Source organism: Porcisia hertigi (assembly GCF_017918235.1).
Source record: "Porcisia hertigi strain C119 chromosome Unknown contig_6, whole genome shotgun sequence".
Lineage (NCBI taxonomy): Eukaryota > Euglenozoa > Kinetoplastea > Trypanosomatida > Trypanosomatidae > Porcisia > Porcisia hertigi.
The window spans coordinates 134,646-150,812 of record NW_027150679.1 but is presented as its reverse complement, the minus strand read 5'-3'; the positions used below and the strand labels follow the sequence as shown (position 1 = coordinate 150,812).

The 16,167-nt window shown below is 58.7% G+C and overlaps 3 protein-coding genes across 3 annotated transcripts; all 3 read right to left on the bottom strand.

The window, feature by feature from the left end:
* Window positions 1–1,702: 1,702 nt before the first annotated feature.
* On the bottom strand, window positions 1,703–4,003 carry JKF63_07966 (uncharacterized protein; the record flags this gene model as incomplete). Its single annotated transcript, XM_067903894.1, has 1 exon — window positions 1,703–4,003. The coding sequence occupies one exon, from the start codon at window positions 4,001–4,003 to the stop codon at window positions 1,703–1,705; it is 2,301 nt and encodes a 766-aa protein (XP_067752194.1).
* A 2,067-nt stretch (window positions 4,004–6,070) lies between these two features.
* Window positions 6,071–7,378, bottom strand: JKF63_07965 (uncharacterized protein; the record flags this gene model as incomplete). Its single annotated transcript, XM_067903893.1, has 1 exon — window positions 6,071–7,378. One exon carries the CDS (start codon window positions 7,376–7,378, stop codon window positions 6,071–6,073), a length of 1,308 nt encoding a protein of 435 aa, XP_067752193.1.
* A 964-nt stretch (window positions 7,379–8,342) lies between these two features.
* On the bottom strand, window positions 8,343–15,425 carry JKF63_07964 (uncharacterized protein; the record flags this gene model as incomplete). Its single annotated transcript, XM_067903892.1, has 1 exon — window positions 8,343–15,425. One exon carries the CDS (start codon window positions 15,423–15,425, stop codon window positions 8,343–8,345), a length of 7,083 nt encoding a protein of 2,360 aa, XP_067752192.1.
* Window positions 15,426–16,167: the final 742 nt, after the last annotated feature.

The window sequence follows — 16,167 nt, the reverse complement described above, 5'->3', positions numbered from 1 at the left end:
TGTGGATGCGTGCGTCACTACGGGGCACCAAAAAAAAAATCGGTGTCGTGTGTAGGCGCGATGATCGATGTGTAACGGATCGATCTGCGCCTGTGAGGGTCTCTTGTCTCTCGCCGTAGGCACGCACGGGCGGCAACAACAATAACAAGAGTAACGCCAGGTACTCAGCGGAGTGCAAGTCTGCTGCACACTCGTCAGAGATGAAGACGCCGTGTGAGTGTGCCTCTCTGCCCCTCTGTGGTGGTGGCGGTGGGAGGGGAAGGGGGGGGGGAGTCGGGAGGGTGTAAAGAGAGAGAAAACCCTAACAGAAACACCCAGAGACGCACAACAAAGAGGCAAAAGAAGCAACTGGGAGAAAGTGGGGTGAGGGGGGGGAGGGGGGAGGGGATACACACACGCAAACGCCAAGAGCCATATAAATACGACAGTAAAAGGGGAAGGAATCCAATCACCCACCAATAAAAAAAGAAAATGTGTCCGGGAGAATCGGAGCACACCGGCGACGGCGGCTACCCAAAGAGAGAAAAAACAACACACACACACACAAAGGGGAGACGGTACCACTGAAGCCGAAGTCCACGAAAACGACGAGTGACGGCTGGGCGATGGAGAGTGGGGGGAGGGGGGGGGGTCATGACGAGGAACGGACACAAAGGATAGTGATTAAGATGTGGATAGAGGATAGTTGGAGGAGGGAGAGAGGCAAAACGCCATATGGTCTGTATGACCGCAGGAGAACATGGCTGGGGAGGAGCTGAGGAATAGAAAAAACGAGAGCCCCAACGATGATGGCGGGTGCCCCCGGCGGGAATGGCAACTTGACGCAAGTCCTCGTGCAATGGCCTCGAGAAGGTAATACAGGAAGAGGAGGGGGGGGTCACGCCACGGGAGCCGTCCCTGGGAACGCGTATGCATACAAGCCCACACCGGAACCGGGGTGAGTGTGGCACTTGAAAGGGATGGATAAAAGCAAATTCGACGACGACACACACTGGCGGTGCCCATGTGCCGGTAGGACTGACTTCCCTTTATTGTTTTTTTTTTGCTTTGCTCTTCTTATGGTTGTAACAGCATGAAGGTTCGAGTGTGGGTGATGCATGCGCCACCCTTTGCCTAATGGCCACCACCACCACCACCACCCCCCGCCGCCGCTTTCTTTGTGTGTGTGTGTGTGTGTGTGGTTTGGCAGTGAGCGGCATTGTGTGGACTTGCTTACGCACTCGTTGGACCCCGATTGGGTTAGACCGTACGGTAGAGACAGTCCAATTCCAAAAGAGGTCTTGGAAAACGGACGGGGACAGTGGGGGCCGGGAGGGGGAGGGGGGAAGGGAGGGGGGGTCAAAAGGAGAAGCACGTCGGCATGAATCTACGGAAGGAGACAAATGAAAAGTGAAGCCCCCACGCGTACACACACTGGCGCACGCGATGCACAGAACGCGTGTGCGAGTGAGTGAGAGACAGAGATGGAGAAAGGGGGAGGGGGAAGGGGGGAAGAGGGTCCCCTGCACGTCCACGCCCGCGGGAAAAAAAAACAAAAAGAGGAGAAAGCGGCGAAACAGATGTCGACCATCGTCATCATTGGCGACTCTATGCTGATGACCGACGACGTGTAGTGCAGTGCAAACACATGACGGCACGCTGTGTCGACATCCGAGGTGGAAGGCTACACGTGGGCGCCAACTCCAGGCATACAAGCGTCGCGCTACACGCGATCCTGCGTCGCATAACGTAAGAGATCGTCACCGGAGGTGATCACGATCACGTCCTGCGCCACGGCGTTGCTGGTGCCCGTTCCGCGCTTGTCGCTGCCACTCGGCAAAACCTCGCCACCGCCGTACTCAATCACTTGCGCCAGTTTTGCACGGATGCTGGGGTGCTCAATGGTGAGGAGAAAACGCTGGCACCTCAGCGGCGGCGGAAAAATGCGTAGACCGCCCTCCTCGAGCTCATCCAGCCAGAAGCCGCTTTCCTGGCTGTTGTAGATGTACTCGGGGGAGACGAGCCACTTGCCAGACACCACACCGCAGAGGGCCTTGACACTCCGTGGGGTTCCGCGCAGTACAATGTGTGTCGTGCTGTGTGGTGGCGGTTCATCAAGGTCGCTCACCAGTGCAGCGGCGTCCCCACCAACAGCGGCGATTGCGCTGGTAAGCCGCTGGGGCTCGTCGTCTTTGAGACCCGTAAAAATAAATCTTCGTGAGAGTAGAGCACCACGCTTTGGGTTCACAGGCGACGGCGAACGTGTCGGGCCACCAGAGGCGACGGAAGATGCTCCACTGAGCGTGTTAGAAACCGCTGGCGGTGCTGCCGCTGTGGTGAGTGGATTGGGAGGCAGGCGACCTGCCGCACGCTGCGCGAGCGGTGGTCTAGTAGGTGGAGGTTGCTGTGATTTCTGCTGCTGCTGGAGACGATGATGCTTGCTCACGGCCTCCGACACCGTGTACACGCTAGCGCTAGGCGGCGGCGTACGGCTGTTCGTGAGAGAGCGGCCAGCCGTCCACGCCGTGCTCACCACAGGCGTGGGGCTATCTATCTTTAGTGATGATGTCCCAGGCAGGCGTCGTTGTGAGCGTGCGCTGCTCCCCGCCGACGACACGGCGAGGCGGTCCGCGTTTGTCAAACTTGGTGTACGTGGAGTGCGCCGCTTGCGTGCGCTGCGCGACTGGGTGCGCGTGTCGACGAGCGCCGTGGACATTTTTCCAGCCGGCGTGAGAGTGGTCATGTACGCAGGCGGGGACGTCTCTGTCTTGGTCGTGGCGGCCGCCCCCCGCCGTCCTTGCACAGCCTGGTCTGCGCTTCCCGGCAGACCCCACGTGTCCGACGCGGTGCGCTTCGTTAGCAGACGCTGCTGATCGGTCGATCTGTGTGGCACCTCACCAATATCGTCCAGGTCAGTCGCGACGCCGACGTCGTCCCCGAGATTGTCGACGTCATACTGCCGCTCACGCTTCAGTGCACCTCTGTACTTGGCCGTCGTGTTCGTTCCGTAGTCCATCAGAGAGGAATGCCGCGCGTTGAGTGGGGTCTGAGTGAGTGCTGGCCCACTGTGGCCGCCGCGCTCGGTGGCCTTGTAACTTGTGTGCGCACCAGCCAGAATTTTTGTGCCTGCCTCTTCGTCACTGGGACCGGTGTTGTTCTCCTTCGCCAGCTGCTCAGGCCGGATACTCCTCGCTGCCACGACAGCGTTGTACTTGGCTGCGGACACCAGCAGCTGTCGGGATTTGATCAGTTGGCGCAGCGCCTCCTCCTGCACTTCATCTTTGCGTTGCAGCACCGCATTGTAGGTGTGTCTCGTCTCCTCTATCTCTAAAACATGTCGATCCTGTGCGACCTGCAGCTCATCCTTCTGCCGCTGCACCACATCCGTCAATTGTTCAACCCGTTTTGTAGTGCGCTGCAACTCTCTCTCCAGCTCTACGATGCGTTGTTGCGCCTCCATCAACTTGGCAGTGGCAGCCAGCCGTTCCTCATCAAAAGCTGTGCCGGGGCAATGCTCGTGTAGCTCCGAGAGAAGCGAGGAGGTGCACGGCCCAGATCGTGAAGCAGGATTTGCTACTTGAAGTGTGCCGTAGTCACCTCCGGTGGCAAACGTCGGCATCGGCGAAGCTGCGCTGCCGGCAGCGGCGCTGTGGCCACGAGCGACCCTCTGAACAGCAACCCTATCGGCGATCCGGAGAGATGGCGCCTCTTGCGTCAAAGACGACGCGGGTGGCGAGGAAGCAATACGACCCGTGGCGTTGTGGCCGCGCAGTCTCGGTGGTTGGGTGGACTCTTGTCGGTCGTGATCCATGTCAGCCCCAAAGGTGGTGCGCGGTGGTCGCACCCGCGGCTGTGCATCTCTTGCAGACCCAGCAGCGTCGACCTTGCTGCGACCTGCACCGTTGCTGATTCCACAACTCTGCAGGGGATTTGCGCGCAGCAGAGAAATCATGTGCTGCATCCTGTCCAACACCTCTGGGTTTTCCGTGAGCTGGCGGACCAGCTCCTGGGCATCGGCGCTCATGATGGCGATTGTTGATCGGACACGATTGAGCAGCGGTACGCTTTCAAGCGGCAGTCCTCCTCCTCCCCCTTCACTACGATTTCCGGTCTTTCCTCCCCCGTTGTGGGTATCTTCAACTATTCTATCTATGGGAATGTATGCGTGTGTGCGTGTGTGCACTGGAGGAGGGAGGGGGGGGGGGCACGCGCAAGGATGCGTTAATGAACACACTTTTTTTTTCTCTCGCCTGAGTGTTCCGGGTATAACTTTGGAGTTGAGTAGAAAGAAAGTAGCGCGGCACGTGCTAAATAGTCGCTATGGCGCTGGCAGTGATTGTGGTGTGTGGACACGAAATCGGCGAGGTCCCCTCCCCCCCCCCTCCCCCACTCCCCGACGTAGTCGGATCGGTGCGTAAGAGGAAGCACAGCGAAGGCCTCTTTCTATTCGATCAACGCGTTGCGGATGCGCTGGCACACTCACACACATAGACACAGCTGTGCGCGCTCGGGCTTTGGAGACCCAGCGACAAGAACACAACACAAGGTTGCGCTCACACGCCCCCCCCCTCACTCGTGGATGTATACGCGCTCTCAATACCTTCCCTGTCTCTCCTTGTCTCTATACCTCTCGCTTCCTTCCTCTACAGTCAGTGCAGATGTTCAGATGCCCAAGGGAAAGCGTCAAGCAGTCTGGCGCTACCAATGGTAGCGGATTGTGGTGTTGTGTGTGTGTGTGTGTGTGTGTGTGTGTGTGTGTGTGTGTACGCGCGTGTAAAGCGAGTGGGAAAGTTCATGAGACGCATTCACTGTACGACTTTGGAAAAGAAAAACCCAGTTGGAGAGAAAAACATATGCGAGACCGGGAATTCAAGTAGAGAAGAGAATATTTTTTTTTTGGGGGGGGGAGGGGGAGGGGCTGAGGGATGAGAGGAAGCTCTGCAAAACAAAAAAAAAGCACGGAGGTCTTGCACCATCACTGAGATGCGGTGCGTGTAAGACTGGGGATTGCCGCTGCCGACGGGGTAGTCATACAGGCGCTTGAGCCAACTATTTGGAGTCTTCAGACCACAGTCGGCAGCCCTATCCCGAGGAGGCCACAGAAAGAGGATCCCCCCCCCCCACCCCCCTCAATCGAGGATGGCTGATTGGCCCTCCGAAAGACCCGCAGCGTTTGAACCATCTCAAGTGTATTTCGTTATTCTCTCCGATGGTTTAAAACAAAAAAAAAGAGAGAAAACAAAGATGACGGGGGTGAGTGCAGAGGGCTCTCTTTTGTGTGTGTGTGTGTGTGTGTATATGTGTGTGTGTAACAAGCCTTCACCGTCAAGTGCGCCAGCTTACACCAAGCGCAATTATACGGCAGCCACCCAACCAACAAAAAAAAACGAAATAAATAGGGGAAAAATGGTGCCCCGGGCCTTCTTCCTCTCGTTTCTCGTCGGCCCCTCCATTCCCCCCCCCCAATGTGACCCTTTCATGGCTTCGTTCTGTGGCAGTAGCCTCAGCAGCTACGCGGACCCACCACCACTCGTCGTCGTCCAGCATCTCCGGCTCCACCGCTGCGTGTCTCGCTTTTCTCCGCTAACAGCAGTTGTTCCTCTCTTTGCCCGCCTATGGAATAAACCCGAGAACCAGCAACTGGAAAAAGTTGCAAAGAAACCGCATGACACACAACGGTGAGCGTGGCACAGGAAGCGGCAGCAATACCCACGCCGCAGGTATGGGGGGGGAGGGAGGGGAGGGGGGGGTGGAAGAAGGGTATGGGTCCGCTCGATCGCCAGCAACACGAATACACATGCACATATCAACGCTGAGGACGCGACGGGAAGACAACCGGAACCGTTCCGGTAGCGAAATTCTTTGTTTTTTCTTCTTCCATACACGAGATTGGAGAAGACGGTATTGGGGGGGGAGGGGGAAGGGGGAGGGGGAGGGGGAGGGGGAAGGGGGCGGGCGACGGAGCAAAGTGGCGATGGCAAAAAAAAAAGGGGGGGTTCCTCCCCTTCATCCTGTTCACACGTATCTTTCCTTACGTCTACAAGACCATTTTTTTTTTGCTTTTTGTCGTAACCGATTACACATTGTCTAATCACGCGTTCATCACCTTCTGCAGGGCGGCATCGACGCTGTCAAGGAACTGCTCTGTCGTCTCGTACTGGTCGCGCTTGACGCCGCTGGAACCGTGAACGCAGAGAGCCAGGTCCTTCGTCATGTGACCATCCTCAATCGTCTTGATGACGACCCTCTCCAGCGTCTCTGAAAATTTGACAAGGTCGCTGTTGCCGTCCAGTTTGCCACGATGGGCAAGACCACGCGTCCACGCATAGATAGAAGCGACAGAGTTTGTGCTCGTCTCCTTACCCTGCTGATACTGGCGGTAGTGGCGCGTCACTGTGCCATGAGCGGCCTCCGCCTCAATGGTCTTGCCGTCTGGGCACATGAGCACAGACGTCATCAGACCCAATGAGCCGAAGCCCTGGGCCACAATGTCGCTCTGCACGTCACCGTCGTAGTTCTTGCACGCCCATACGAATCCACCCTCTCCCTTGATCATCTGAGCAACCTGGTCATCAATGAGGCGGTGGTTGTACGTAATGCCGGCCTTGTCGAAGTCGGCCTTGTACTGCTCATCATACATACGCTGAAACGTTTGCAGAAACATGCCATCATACTTCTTCAGAATTGTGTTCTTCGTCGTCAACACCAACGGGAACTTGCGCATCAGCGCATACTGGAAGCAGCTCGTCGCGAAGCCCTCTATGCTTTCCTTTGTGTTGTACATCGCCATGCCGACGCCTTCCCCCTTGAAGTCGTACACCTCCAGCGTTGTCGGTGCGCTGCCGTCAGCGGGTATGTGCACGAGTTGCAGCTTTCCGGGCTTCAAAACAGCGTCTGTCGCCTTGTATTGATCGCCAAAGGCGTGACGGCCAACCACGATGGGCTCCTTCCACTGCGGGACGATGCGCGGGATGTTCGAAATAATGATCGGCTCACGGAATACAGTACCACCGAGTATGTTGCGGATAGTGCCGTTCGGGCTCTTCCACATCTTCTTCAGGTTGAACTCCTTCACGCGAGCCTCATCGGGGGTGATGGTGGCGCACTTGATACCGACGTTGCATCTCTTGATCGCCTCGGCGGCGTCGACGGTGACCTTGTCGTTGGTTGCGTCACGGTGGGTCACGCTGAGGTCGAAGTAGTTGATTGGAACATCCACGTAAGGCAGAATAAGCTTCTCCTTGATCAGCGACCAGATAATGCGCGTCATCTCGTCGCCGTCCATGTCCACCACCTCATTCTTGACCTTGATGCGCTTGTGCAGACAGACATTCGTGCTGGAAAAGGTGCGGGCGGCGACGAGCGCTCCCACCGAAGCAGTCGAAACACGACGGAACATTCTGCGCAATCCAACGATGTGGGAACGAAGTAGGAGAGACCGCGCTGGGTGGGGGGGGGCTTGTGTGGATGATATATATATATATATATGCGTATGTATACTGTGTGTCTGTCTGTGTGCTTGGGAAGGGGGGGAAGAAGAGAAGTGTAATGGAAAAACAAGTAAAGAGGGTAGAGAAAGTAAAGACGACACAAGTAGTGTTCTCGTGGCTTTCAATTTTTTGTTGCGGTTGATGAGAAACCTCTCAATTCATGTATTCGTCGCACACCCGGAATGCCCGTGTGTGTGTGTGTGTGTGTTTAGTGACCGTTAACAAACGGATATATTGGTGAAACGCAGAAGAGAGGAGGAGGAGGACGGATGAAGGGAGGATGAAGGGAGGAGGAGGGAGACCAAAGAGGGAGAAGCGAAATAGACAATGATGAGAATATGAGTGAACGAGCATCGCTTGCCCCTTTTTTTTGTCGCTTCGCCGCCTGTGCGTCTTTTGGCTTCATCTTCACATCGATGTCACTCCACAAGGTCCTGGCATGTGTGCCTAACACTCACCCCTTCTTCCGTCGCAGCTGCCACTTAGTGCGCCAGTCGAGTGCGTGGATACTAGTTTCGGATTGAGGTCCAATGGAGAGGGGGGAAGACGAGCGTCATCCCGAACTCCACGCACGGTGCCAAATGTGGCATCAACACAAACAATATCAATTTGGAAAGAAGGGCGCCGCCCTCGGGGCGCGGAGAAATCGGAGGGAGAAAAAAAAGCCGATTAGTGGGCTCAGTGTTGTACATCGAAATATGGCGCTGGGTAAATAAAAATTGTGTTTGTGTGTGTCGGGGGGAGTGGAGGGTAGGGGAAGGGGGGGGGGAGGGGGATGATGTGCGCGGGTGCACACCTGATCCAGCATCCATGTATACATACGTGCTTGTGCTCCTCCTCGTGTCTGACGAGGCCTCTCCCCTCCACCTCTGCTCACGAATTGTCACCCTCTGTGAAGTTCTGCGTCTCGTCAAAGGTCTTTGGATCATCCCCATCAGAGAACTTATGCTGTGGATGCCTGGTTTCTCCTTCCGTCGCCGTTCCTCGGGAACCCAGTAAAGGTGACGCAGTACTGCCGACGCTGCCGCTCGCAGCGCTGGCGCCGGTTGATGTCCGCTTTCTCGAGGAGGCTGTCGACGAGTGAGGCGACGCTGTCGTCGTCCTAACACCCATCCGTGGGAGCAAGGGATACGCATGACCTTGCGTCAGTGGAAGCGCGCCACCGCGCCGAGTTGCCGATGCCCTCGCTGCAACAGTAGCCGCTGTGGTAACAGAGAGGTCACCCATGGAAACCCTGAGCATTGCATGTAGTCGCTGCGCGGCAAGAGCAGCCGGTGTGGAATAGGGTAAGCCACTGGCCGTGGCCCCGGTTGTGAAGTGGCGACCGTGCAGCAGTGCGTGTGGCACCGCCGCAGGCACATGTGAGTGCTGACGCCCCTCAGCTTCGGCGAGTGGAGAGTGCTCGTGGCGGGGCATGAAGAGGACCGTGTCAGGCGGCTGTCGTGGGTCGACGTCCTGCTGATGTCCCACGAGCGATGAGGCGTACGACTCAGGGACACCGTACACCCACGCAGTGACATCTGGCCGGGGCAGGAAGTTGGAGCGACATTGCGGATCGTGGAGGTCGTTGCCCAAGGCGTCCACCCGCCTCGGTGACGAGAGCGGCACGCAGAACGGCGCCCCGTTGGCGTAGGCTGTCGATGAGGTTGGTGGGGCGTTGCCCGCTGCGCTTTTCAGCAAGTCTCGATACATCAGCACCTGCTCGCTAAGCACACTATTCGCGTAGAAAGGCTGGTTGGTGCCGGTGTAGGCGTACGCGCCGTCGGGGGCCATGTGCCCGTAGGCATTCAAACTCAGGGAATCCCGTGGCGATACGTACCCCAAGCTCGCCATCAGCCCGGGGTCTAGTCCAGCGTTGCGGTGCTGCTTCTGCCGCTGCACGCCACGCAGCCCCTGCTGATGGATAGGGGGCAGGCGCACTCTCGACGGGGAAAAACCTCCAGACCGGCCAGCGGACTGCCAACGGGAGTCGGATGGACCAGGAGTATGTACCGCCCCTTCTTCGTCAGACGAACGTTTGTAGTCCTCATCCTCCGTGTTGGGAGCACCGCTCTGGAACGCGGCCGCGACAATGTCAAGCTGACCGACCTTGCCGCGTGCGGCCGCCCTCAACGCCGGCAGCGCCGTGCGACGACTGAGCTCAATGCCGACGCCGCCGCCATGTGGGCCACCACTGACGATAATCTGATCTGCACCCGCACGGCGACGCAGGATGTTGTGCACCCGCGTTGCAGCCTCCATCCCATACCACGCAGGGCTGCCAGATTTCACCTCGAAGTCGAGACGCTCCAAGTCAATCGAGGGAGGCGAAGCGCCGCTTGTGGTAGTGCGACCACCTGCAGCTCCGGCCCTCGATACAGGGCTGCTGGTGGAAACGGAATCAGCAGGGCGGCTCCCTCTCTGGGACGCAAACCACTTCATCAGCTCCACCACGCGCTGTTGATTCGCCGTCTGCAAATTCTCAAGCTCTCTGCGAATATTGCGCATCGTCTCCGCGTTCGCGTTTCCAGACTTGCCTGATGTGTCGTACTCGCTTTTATCGAGGTAGATCTCCTCCAGCATCGTTGCAATCGCCTCGTCGTTGCCTTCCGCGGGGTGCGGATGGCGCTTGCTGAACTGCGCCGCCAACTGGCGGGCAACACTGGATGAGACACTCGTTTCGCGCTCATCAATCGTAGCGAAGGTATTGAAGTTTCTCGGAGCCCCAGGCGTTGGCGGGACCACCGTCAGGTGAAACAGGTCTTCAGCCTCGGACGATGGCGAGCAACGGCGCCCGGGTGCAGATGGGCTTTCATTCGCTGCACCGTCTCGAGTATTCCGCTCTCGCGCTGCGTAGAAGGCCGTGTAGAATGCGGTGGATTGTACGTCTTCCAGGGTCGCGCCTCTGTCGCCAGTGGGCGTGTCACTTCGGGCCTCTCCACTCCTCTGAGGGTACGCCCGCCCCAACGCCATAATCGGGTCGCTAGGCGCGGCACCGGCCTCAGGAGGCGCTGCAGCGTCGGAGGTGCCACTGTTACCCTCGCATGGCGGCCTAGACTGTCGCCACCTCCGCCACCGTAGCTCATCGACAACGCACCCCAGGACTGCTGTGTCTAGCGCAGTCAGGAACACGGATGAGGTGTGGGGTGCATCGGCTCCCTCGAAGCCCTCTGCGGAGGGGGCACCACTCTCCTCGCCATCAAGCAAACGTTGCACCTCTTGCAGCCCCTTCATCAGCATACGTAGCGCTGGTGGCATCGTAGGTCTCATGAGGTCCATCAGCGCAAGTACCTGGCGATGCTGCGCGCGCGCATTGTCTGACTGTGCCGACAATACTTCCACTAGCACTTTGCTGGTGGGGGACCGCAACTCGCTTGATTTCTTTCCCACAATGCCCCCATCGCCGGAGTGGTGGCGGTCTTTCAGTGGCAAGCCCACCGCATACTCCACCGCTGCCATGTGCTTCGGGTGAACGAGGTGCTGCTGGTAGGCGTGAAGGATGAGCTCATACAGTTGCGTTTGCGCGGCGCTGTAGACCCCGTCGGAGACATAGATGGAGTTCAACTGACCCAGATAACAGGCAACGTCCTCTGGCTGAACCGGCAGCTGGGCCAGTGCCTTCTTCATGGTCAGCCCAGGCCGCTCCTGGTGGCATGAAAACGACACCTCCTCTTCTGGGGCGTTGTCGGCCTTCTTGTCGGCCGCTTTGGCCCTGTGTGGACGGTGCGGATTCCGGCTCGGTGCGGCTGGCATGGACTGCGCGTCCGCGGAGAGGGTGGTCTGTGGAGACACCAGCTGGAGGCTGGAGTTGCCACTGGTGGAGTCGGAAAAGTCCATCACGGGCCCGCGGTTTTGGGGGTCCATTATGCGCAACAGTGTAGCATACACCTCTGCGACGTCACGCATGCTTCCATCGACGTCCACAAGGCACAGGGACTGGGGATCGTTCGAGGACGCATCGGATGCATGTCCAATGTCGAGAGATCCACCCTGCTCGCGAGAAACGCTGGACGCGGTTGCATCCAGGTGCAGCGTACCCGGCACCAGCGCCATGAAAGAGGGTGACGGCAACGAGCAAGAAGCACTGGGGGTCTTCAACGCTTCTTCTGTGGATGACGCTGGTGACGGTTCCCTGTGCACTGCATCCAAGAGCTGAGCGCAGTTTACATCACACCATGGACGAAGCTGGTGCTCGGCAACAAGCTCCGCCTGGAGGGCCTTGAGGTACTCCTCCATTGACCCGCAGGAGTCGATCGTTTCCTGCACACGAGCCGAGGCTTCCCGGTGTGCCGAGAGAGCCTGTTCTAGTGGAACATCCGCAACGACAGGCATCGCTGCGGCTGCACACTCGGGAGGCTGCCCTTGCAAGGCTGTCCTGATCCGCTCGACGCGTTGCTGCTCACTGGTCAAGTAGGCGACGCGCAAACCATGCGCCGCGTACTCGCGCGCGATCTTAGAAGCCATGTGTCGCACCTTGGGGTCTGTCACTGCGCCCAGGGAGACCAGAGGAGCACCATCGCCAAGACCGAAAGGTGTAACGCCGCCCGTCGCATCTGGGTTGGAGGTCGTCGCGCCCGGCATTGCAACAGGCTGCGTTGTCGTTCCCGCGGAAGATGAGCTTCGCTTCGCCAGCTCTGCATCGAATTGGTCAGAACGAAGACCGTTCAGCGTGAATCGTAATCTCATCCACGCGCCATGCTGCTCTCGTTGAGCACGGGCAAGCTCCTCCTGCACCACCGCCATATATGCGCTTGTCGGGGGCCTCTGCAACTTCACTGCTATTCGAGCAAGTTGGTTCTTACACGCCTTGGCGACAGCGGCGAGCTGCCCTTGGTGGGCGCGCTGGAGAGAAGTTACGGCGTTCTGCACGGCAGCCTCAATGCGTCGAGCAATGGCATCTTCAGCATCCTCCTCCTCAGAGCTGCTACTATAAACCTCGCCAATGGCACCGATGCCCCCTGTGGCGCTGCGCTTCGACACCGACGCTTCATCAGTGCCCACCGCACTTTTCTTGACAAGCAACACGTGTTTCGCACCAGCGCGAGGCTTGGGTGCCTTCCGGTCTGTGTCGCGCGGGTGCTCGGTCCTTCGACTTCGAGCGCCACCGTCCGTGCGTGCGAGAACGCGGACATTCGCAGCGTGTGTATTGGCGTTGCTGTCGCTGTCTCCGCCGTCCGCTTCCCCGGCAGCGTCAGCGATGCTGAGGGTGGGGATGACGCCCTGTCCAGGAGTCTTCTGCTTCTGGCCTTTTGAGCCCTTTGCGCCTTTTTGAGTGCAGGCGGTGAGGGGGACCATCCGCGCCTCCATCTGCGACATCTCCTCCAGCTGCCGGATGTGCTGCTTCTGCGCATCCAGTACCTCCAGCACAGACTGCAAGCGACCACTGAGGTACGCCTCCGCCCTACTCTGTTTCTCGCGTTCCGTGCGGCCACTGCCAGGGCGGGTGTCGCTCATTCGCGTATGCAGCTCCTTGAGCTCTTTTCGGAGAGACTGAATAAGTTTGTCCGCGGCCTCACGATCTTTGCGCTGTTTTTGAGCTGCGGCCGCCTTGTTGGCGGCATCGTGGGCAGCAGCGATCATCTCCTGATGGCGAAGCTCCAGCTGCGTGAGTGGCACGTCAGTGTCAGAGGGCAGCGAGTTCGCCTCCCCCATGCCACGGGAAGAGGCAGTGTCAAGAAACGCAGAACTGCGTTTCGAGTTCGACGGCTGATAGGGAGAGATCGGGATCTCAGGTGCCCTGCTCCTGCGTCGACTTATGCTGCCGCCGCGACGTCCACGTCGACCTGGGGTCAACGAGCCTCTGCCCGATCGTCCCTCTTTCAGCGTGGCCTCAATTCGTTCGTTTGCAGCATCCAGGCGCTCCTTTAGAATGAAGATCTGCTGCTGCTTGCTAAGATGAGCCGCTGAGCCGCTGTCGGGGCGCTCTGACCCCTGCGCGTTGGCCCCGCCGGTGGCCGGGCCCGAAGGGCCGAGGCGGTGTCGTCGTAGCACGGCCACGGTGCGCTGCAGCCGCGTCACCTCCTCTTGCAGAGAGTCGATGGAAGACTGCTTCCCTTCGTTCTCGGTGAGCAAACGACCCAACTCCTTCTCCAGTGCATCTTGCAAGAGGTGCCCTCGGAGGCCCATGTCGCCTTCGCCGTCCTCGCCCTGATATTCGTCGCTATTGAGGTCCTCCGTGTCGCCAGCCCTGCCCGCCACGTTGTCCCTCTCGGTGCGGCGAGAACCGGATGGACATGGACCTTGCCTCGCGGACGCCATCACACCAGCCAAGACATCTCCTTTAGCAGAGAAGTTTGAAATGAGCTCCTGCTGTGCACGGCGGTGCCTCGGCAGACGAACACCAAAATGCGCCAGACCCGATGGGCGATCGCGCAGCCGCGGAACGCCCGTCACGTGGAACGACTCCCCACTACTCTTGGAGACATTCTTGTCAGTTTCTGCAGAGCCTCCTCGGGTGGCCCAACTAGCCTCGGTGGCAGAACCCTGCTGCTGCGAGATATTTCGGGTAGCTTCGTCGTATCGTTGGGGTCGGCCATGCGGGGCAAGCGACTGTGCTCCCAGCAGCTCCAGCACTCCCACGTCGTCGACCCCGTCATCCCAGGCAAGGCGCTGAAGGGCAGTCATGTCCAGCTCACCGAGCAGCACGCTGCGCAGGCTCATATAGTTGCCCACCGCCGCCTTGGAGCGCACGTCGTTACGCCACCGCCCCACCGACGACACGAATGCACTTGTTAAAAAGTCAACAAGGAAGTGATCCATGCTGTGCGCCAAGACAAGGTCGTAGCCGGCCGCGTAAGCATCCTCCATTGTGATGTGGTGTACCGGCCTCACGACGCAACCGGCACCCTGCATGGATTCAGTCATAGCCTCCATGTCACCGGGGAGCAGCAGCACAACGAGCATTTCTAGCCCATATTCCTTGTCAACAAAGCGCACATGACGGGCAATGTCACCAAGATCCTCGTGCGTGAAGGCATCCACGATAACCAACCGCGGCAGCGCGTCGGGTGGTGCCGGCGGCAGCCCGATCTCCGCGTCATCCTCGTCTGCTTCGCTCATGTCTTCTTTCTCCTGCGATCCCCCGGCCGGAGGGCGGTAAGTGTCAACGAGGACACTGTCGGGGTACGCATCAGCGGAAGACCCTGTACCTTTGCGCCTGGCATTCACAGACGCATGGGCTTTGCCCTCTGTGGGGGACTTGATGCCAGACAACTTCTCCAATTCTTCCTTCGCCCTCCGCATCAATGCTGAAGTTCCACGCCCATGCGCGTAGCGGCTCTGCCTGAGCGGCTTCGGCACACGACGGCGAACACGAAAGCCGTGATTTGCCGCATCCACCACGTACTCCTGCAAGATAGCAGTTGCATCCGTGAGTGTTTGGGCCTGGGTCACGCGCCAGCGATACATGTGCAGCTGAGAGGCCATAACGGAGAGTGACAATGGGTTCGCGGACAACAACAACGCGTGTGCAGCTTCAGCGCGTTCGTGGATGCGACGTTGGAAGTGGTAGTACGCCTCACTCTGCCGCTGACGGGCACGACGCAAAGCGAGCCCGACATACGGTAGTCCATCATAGAGCACGTGCTGCGTCACACCTTCCTCATTGAATGGTAAACCTTCCGGTGATGCTGGAAAGCTGCTGGTATCCACTGTAGTCTCTCCAGGCTCACGGACCACGTTGACAGATGGACGCGTGGATGAGAGCAAAGCGGGGTCATAAGCAGCGGCTCCTGCCACTGCATCGTTGCCGTCAGCGGCCATGTCCTTTCCATCTTTACATGCGGAGACCTTACCCGAGAAGGTGCTCAGAGGCGAAGACACGACATCTCCCGCAGCGGTTCTCTCAATGCGTGACGCACGAGCGTACGTTTTGACCACAGTAGCTGTGGCTTCATCGCTGCTGCTGGTACCGACCTTGTCACCGGCGATGGCAGACGGCGCTGCTGCCCATTGGTGCGACTCATAGCCTCCCAACATGGTCCACGCCGTACTACGGGACACAAGGCAAAGAGGGGGCGGGGGCGGGGGGGAGGGGGAGGAGAGCAGAGATTGCGCGGTGTTTGGGGGGGGGGGGGTGTATGTGTGCCCCCGCGCGTCCTCGAAAAAGAGGAGCGAGTGAGCAACCGATAACTGAAATAGGACAAACACAAAACGCGCACAGGTCAGCGATGAAAGAACCAAAGAAAAGAGAAGAGGGGGCACACACACACACACACACATGTGCGGGCGCAGGCGACGGTAGGAGGAGGGAGGCGGAGAGAAGAAGAGGGGAGAGGAGGTAATAGGAAGAAGGCAGCAAACAAGCAACGAGATGCTTCACAACATCGACGACAGAGACGCAGGTGGTACAAAGAGGATTTGAGGGGGGGAGGGGAGGGAGGGGGGCACATGAAATGCATTCGCACGCTGCTCCTCATCTCGGGGGACACAAGTTCCCATCCAGAAAAAAAAAAGCGGCGCAATACTAGAAAAGGGCGAAAAAGGTGCCTAGAAAAGGCGATGGACAGTACTCTTCAAGAGTGAGTACTCCCCCTTCACCCCCCCTCCACCCCCCACCCCGCACCCCACCCCACCCCACCCCACCCCCAAACACACACACACACCGAGATTCGAAGGGGGTGACGACTGGCGCGCCGAGTCGAGCCGACACCGTCAGAAGACCACTTTTATCGTTATTGTTGCCCTTGTGCTCGGGTGGGTGTCCTTAACCCTACCTTTT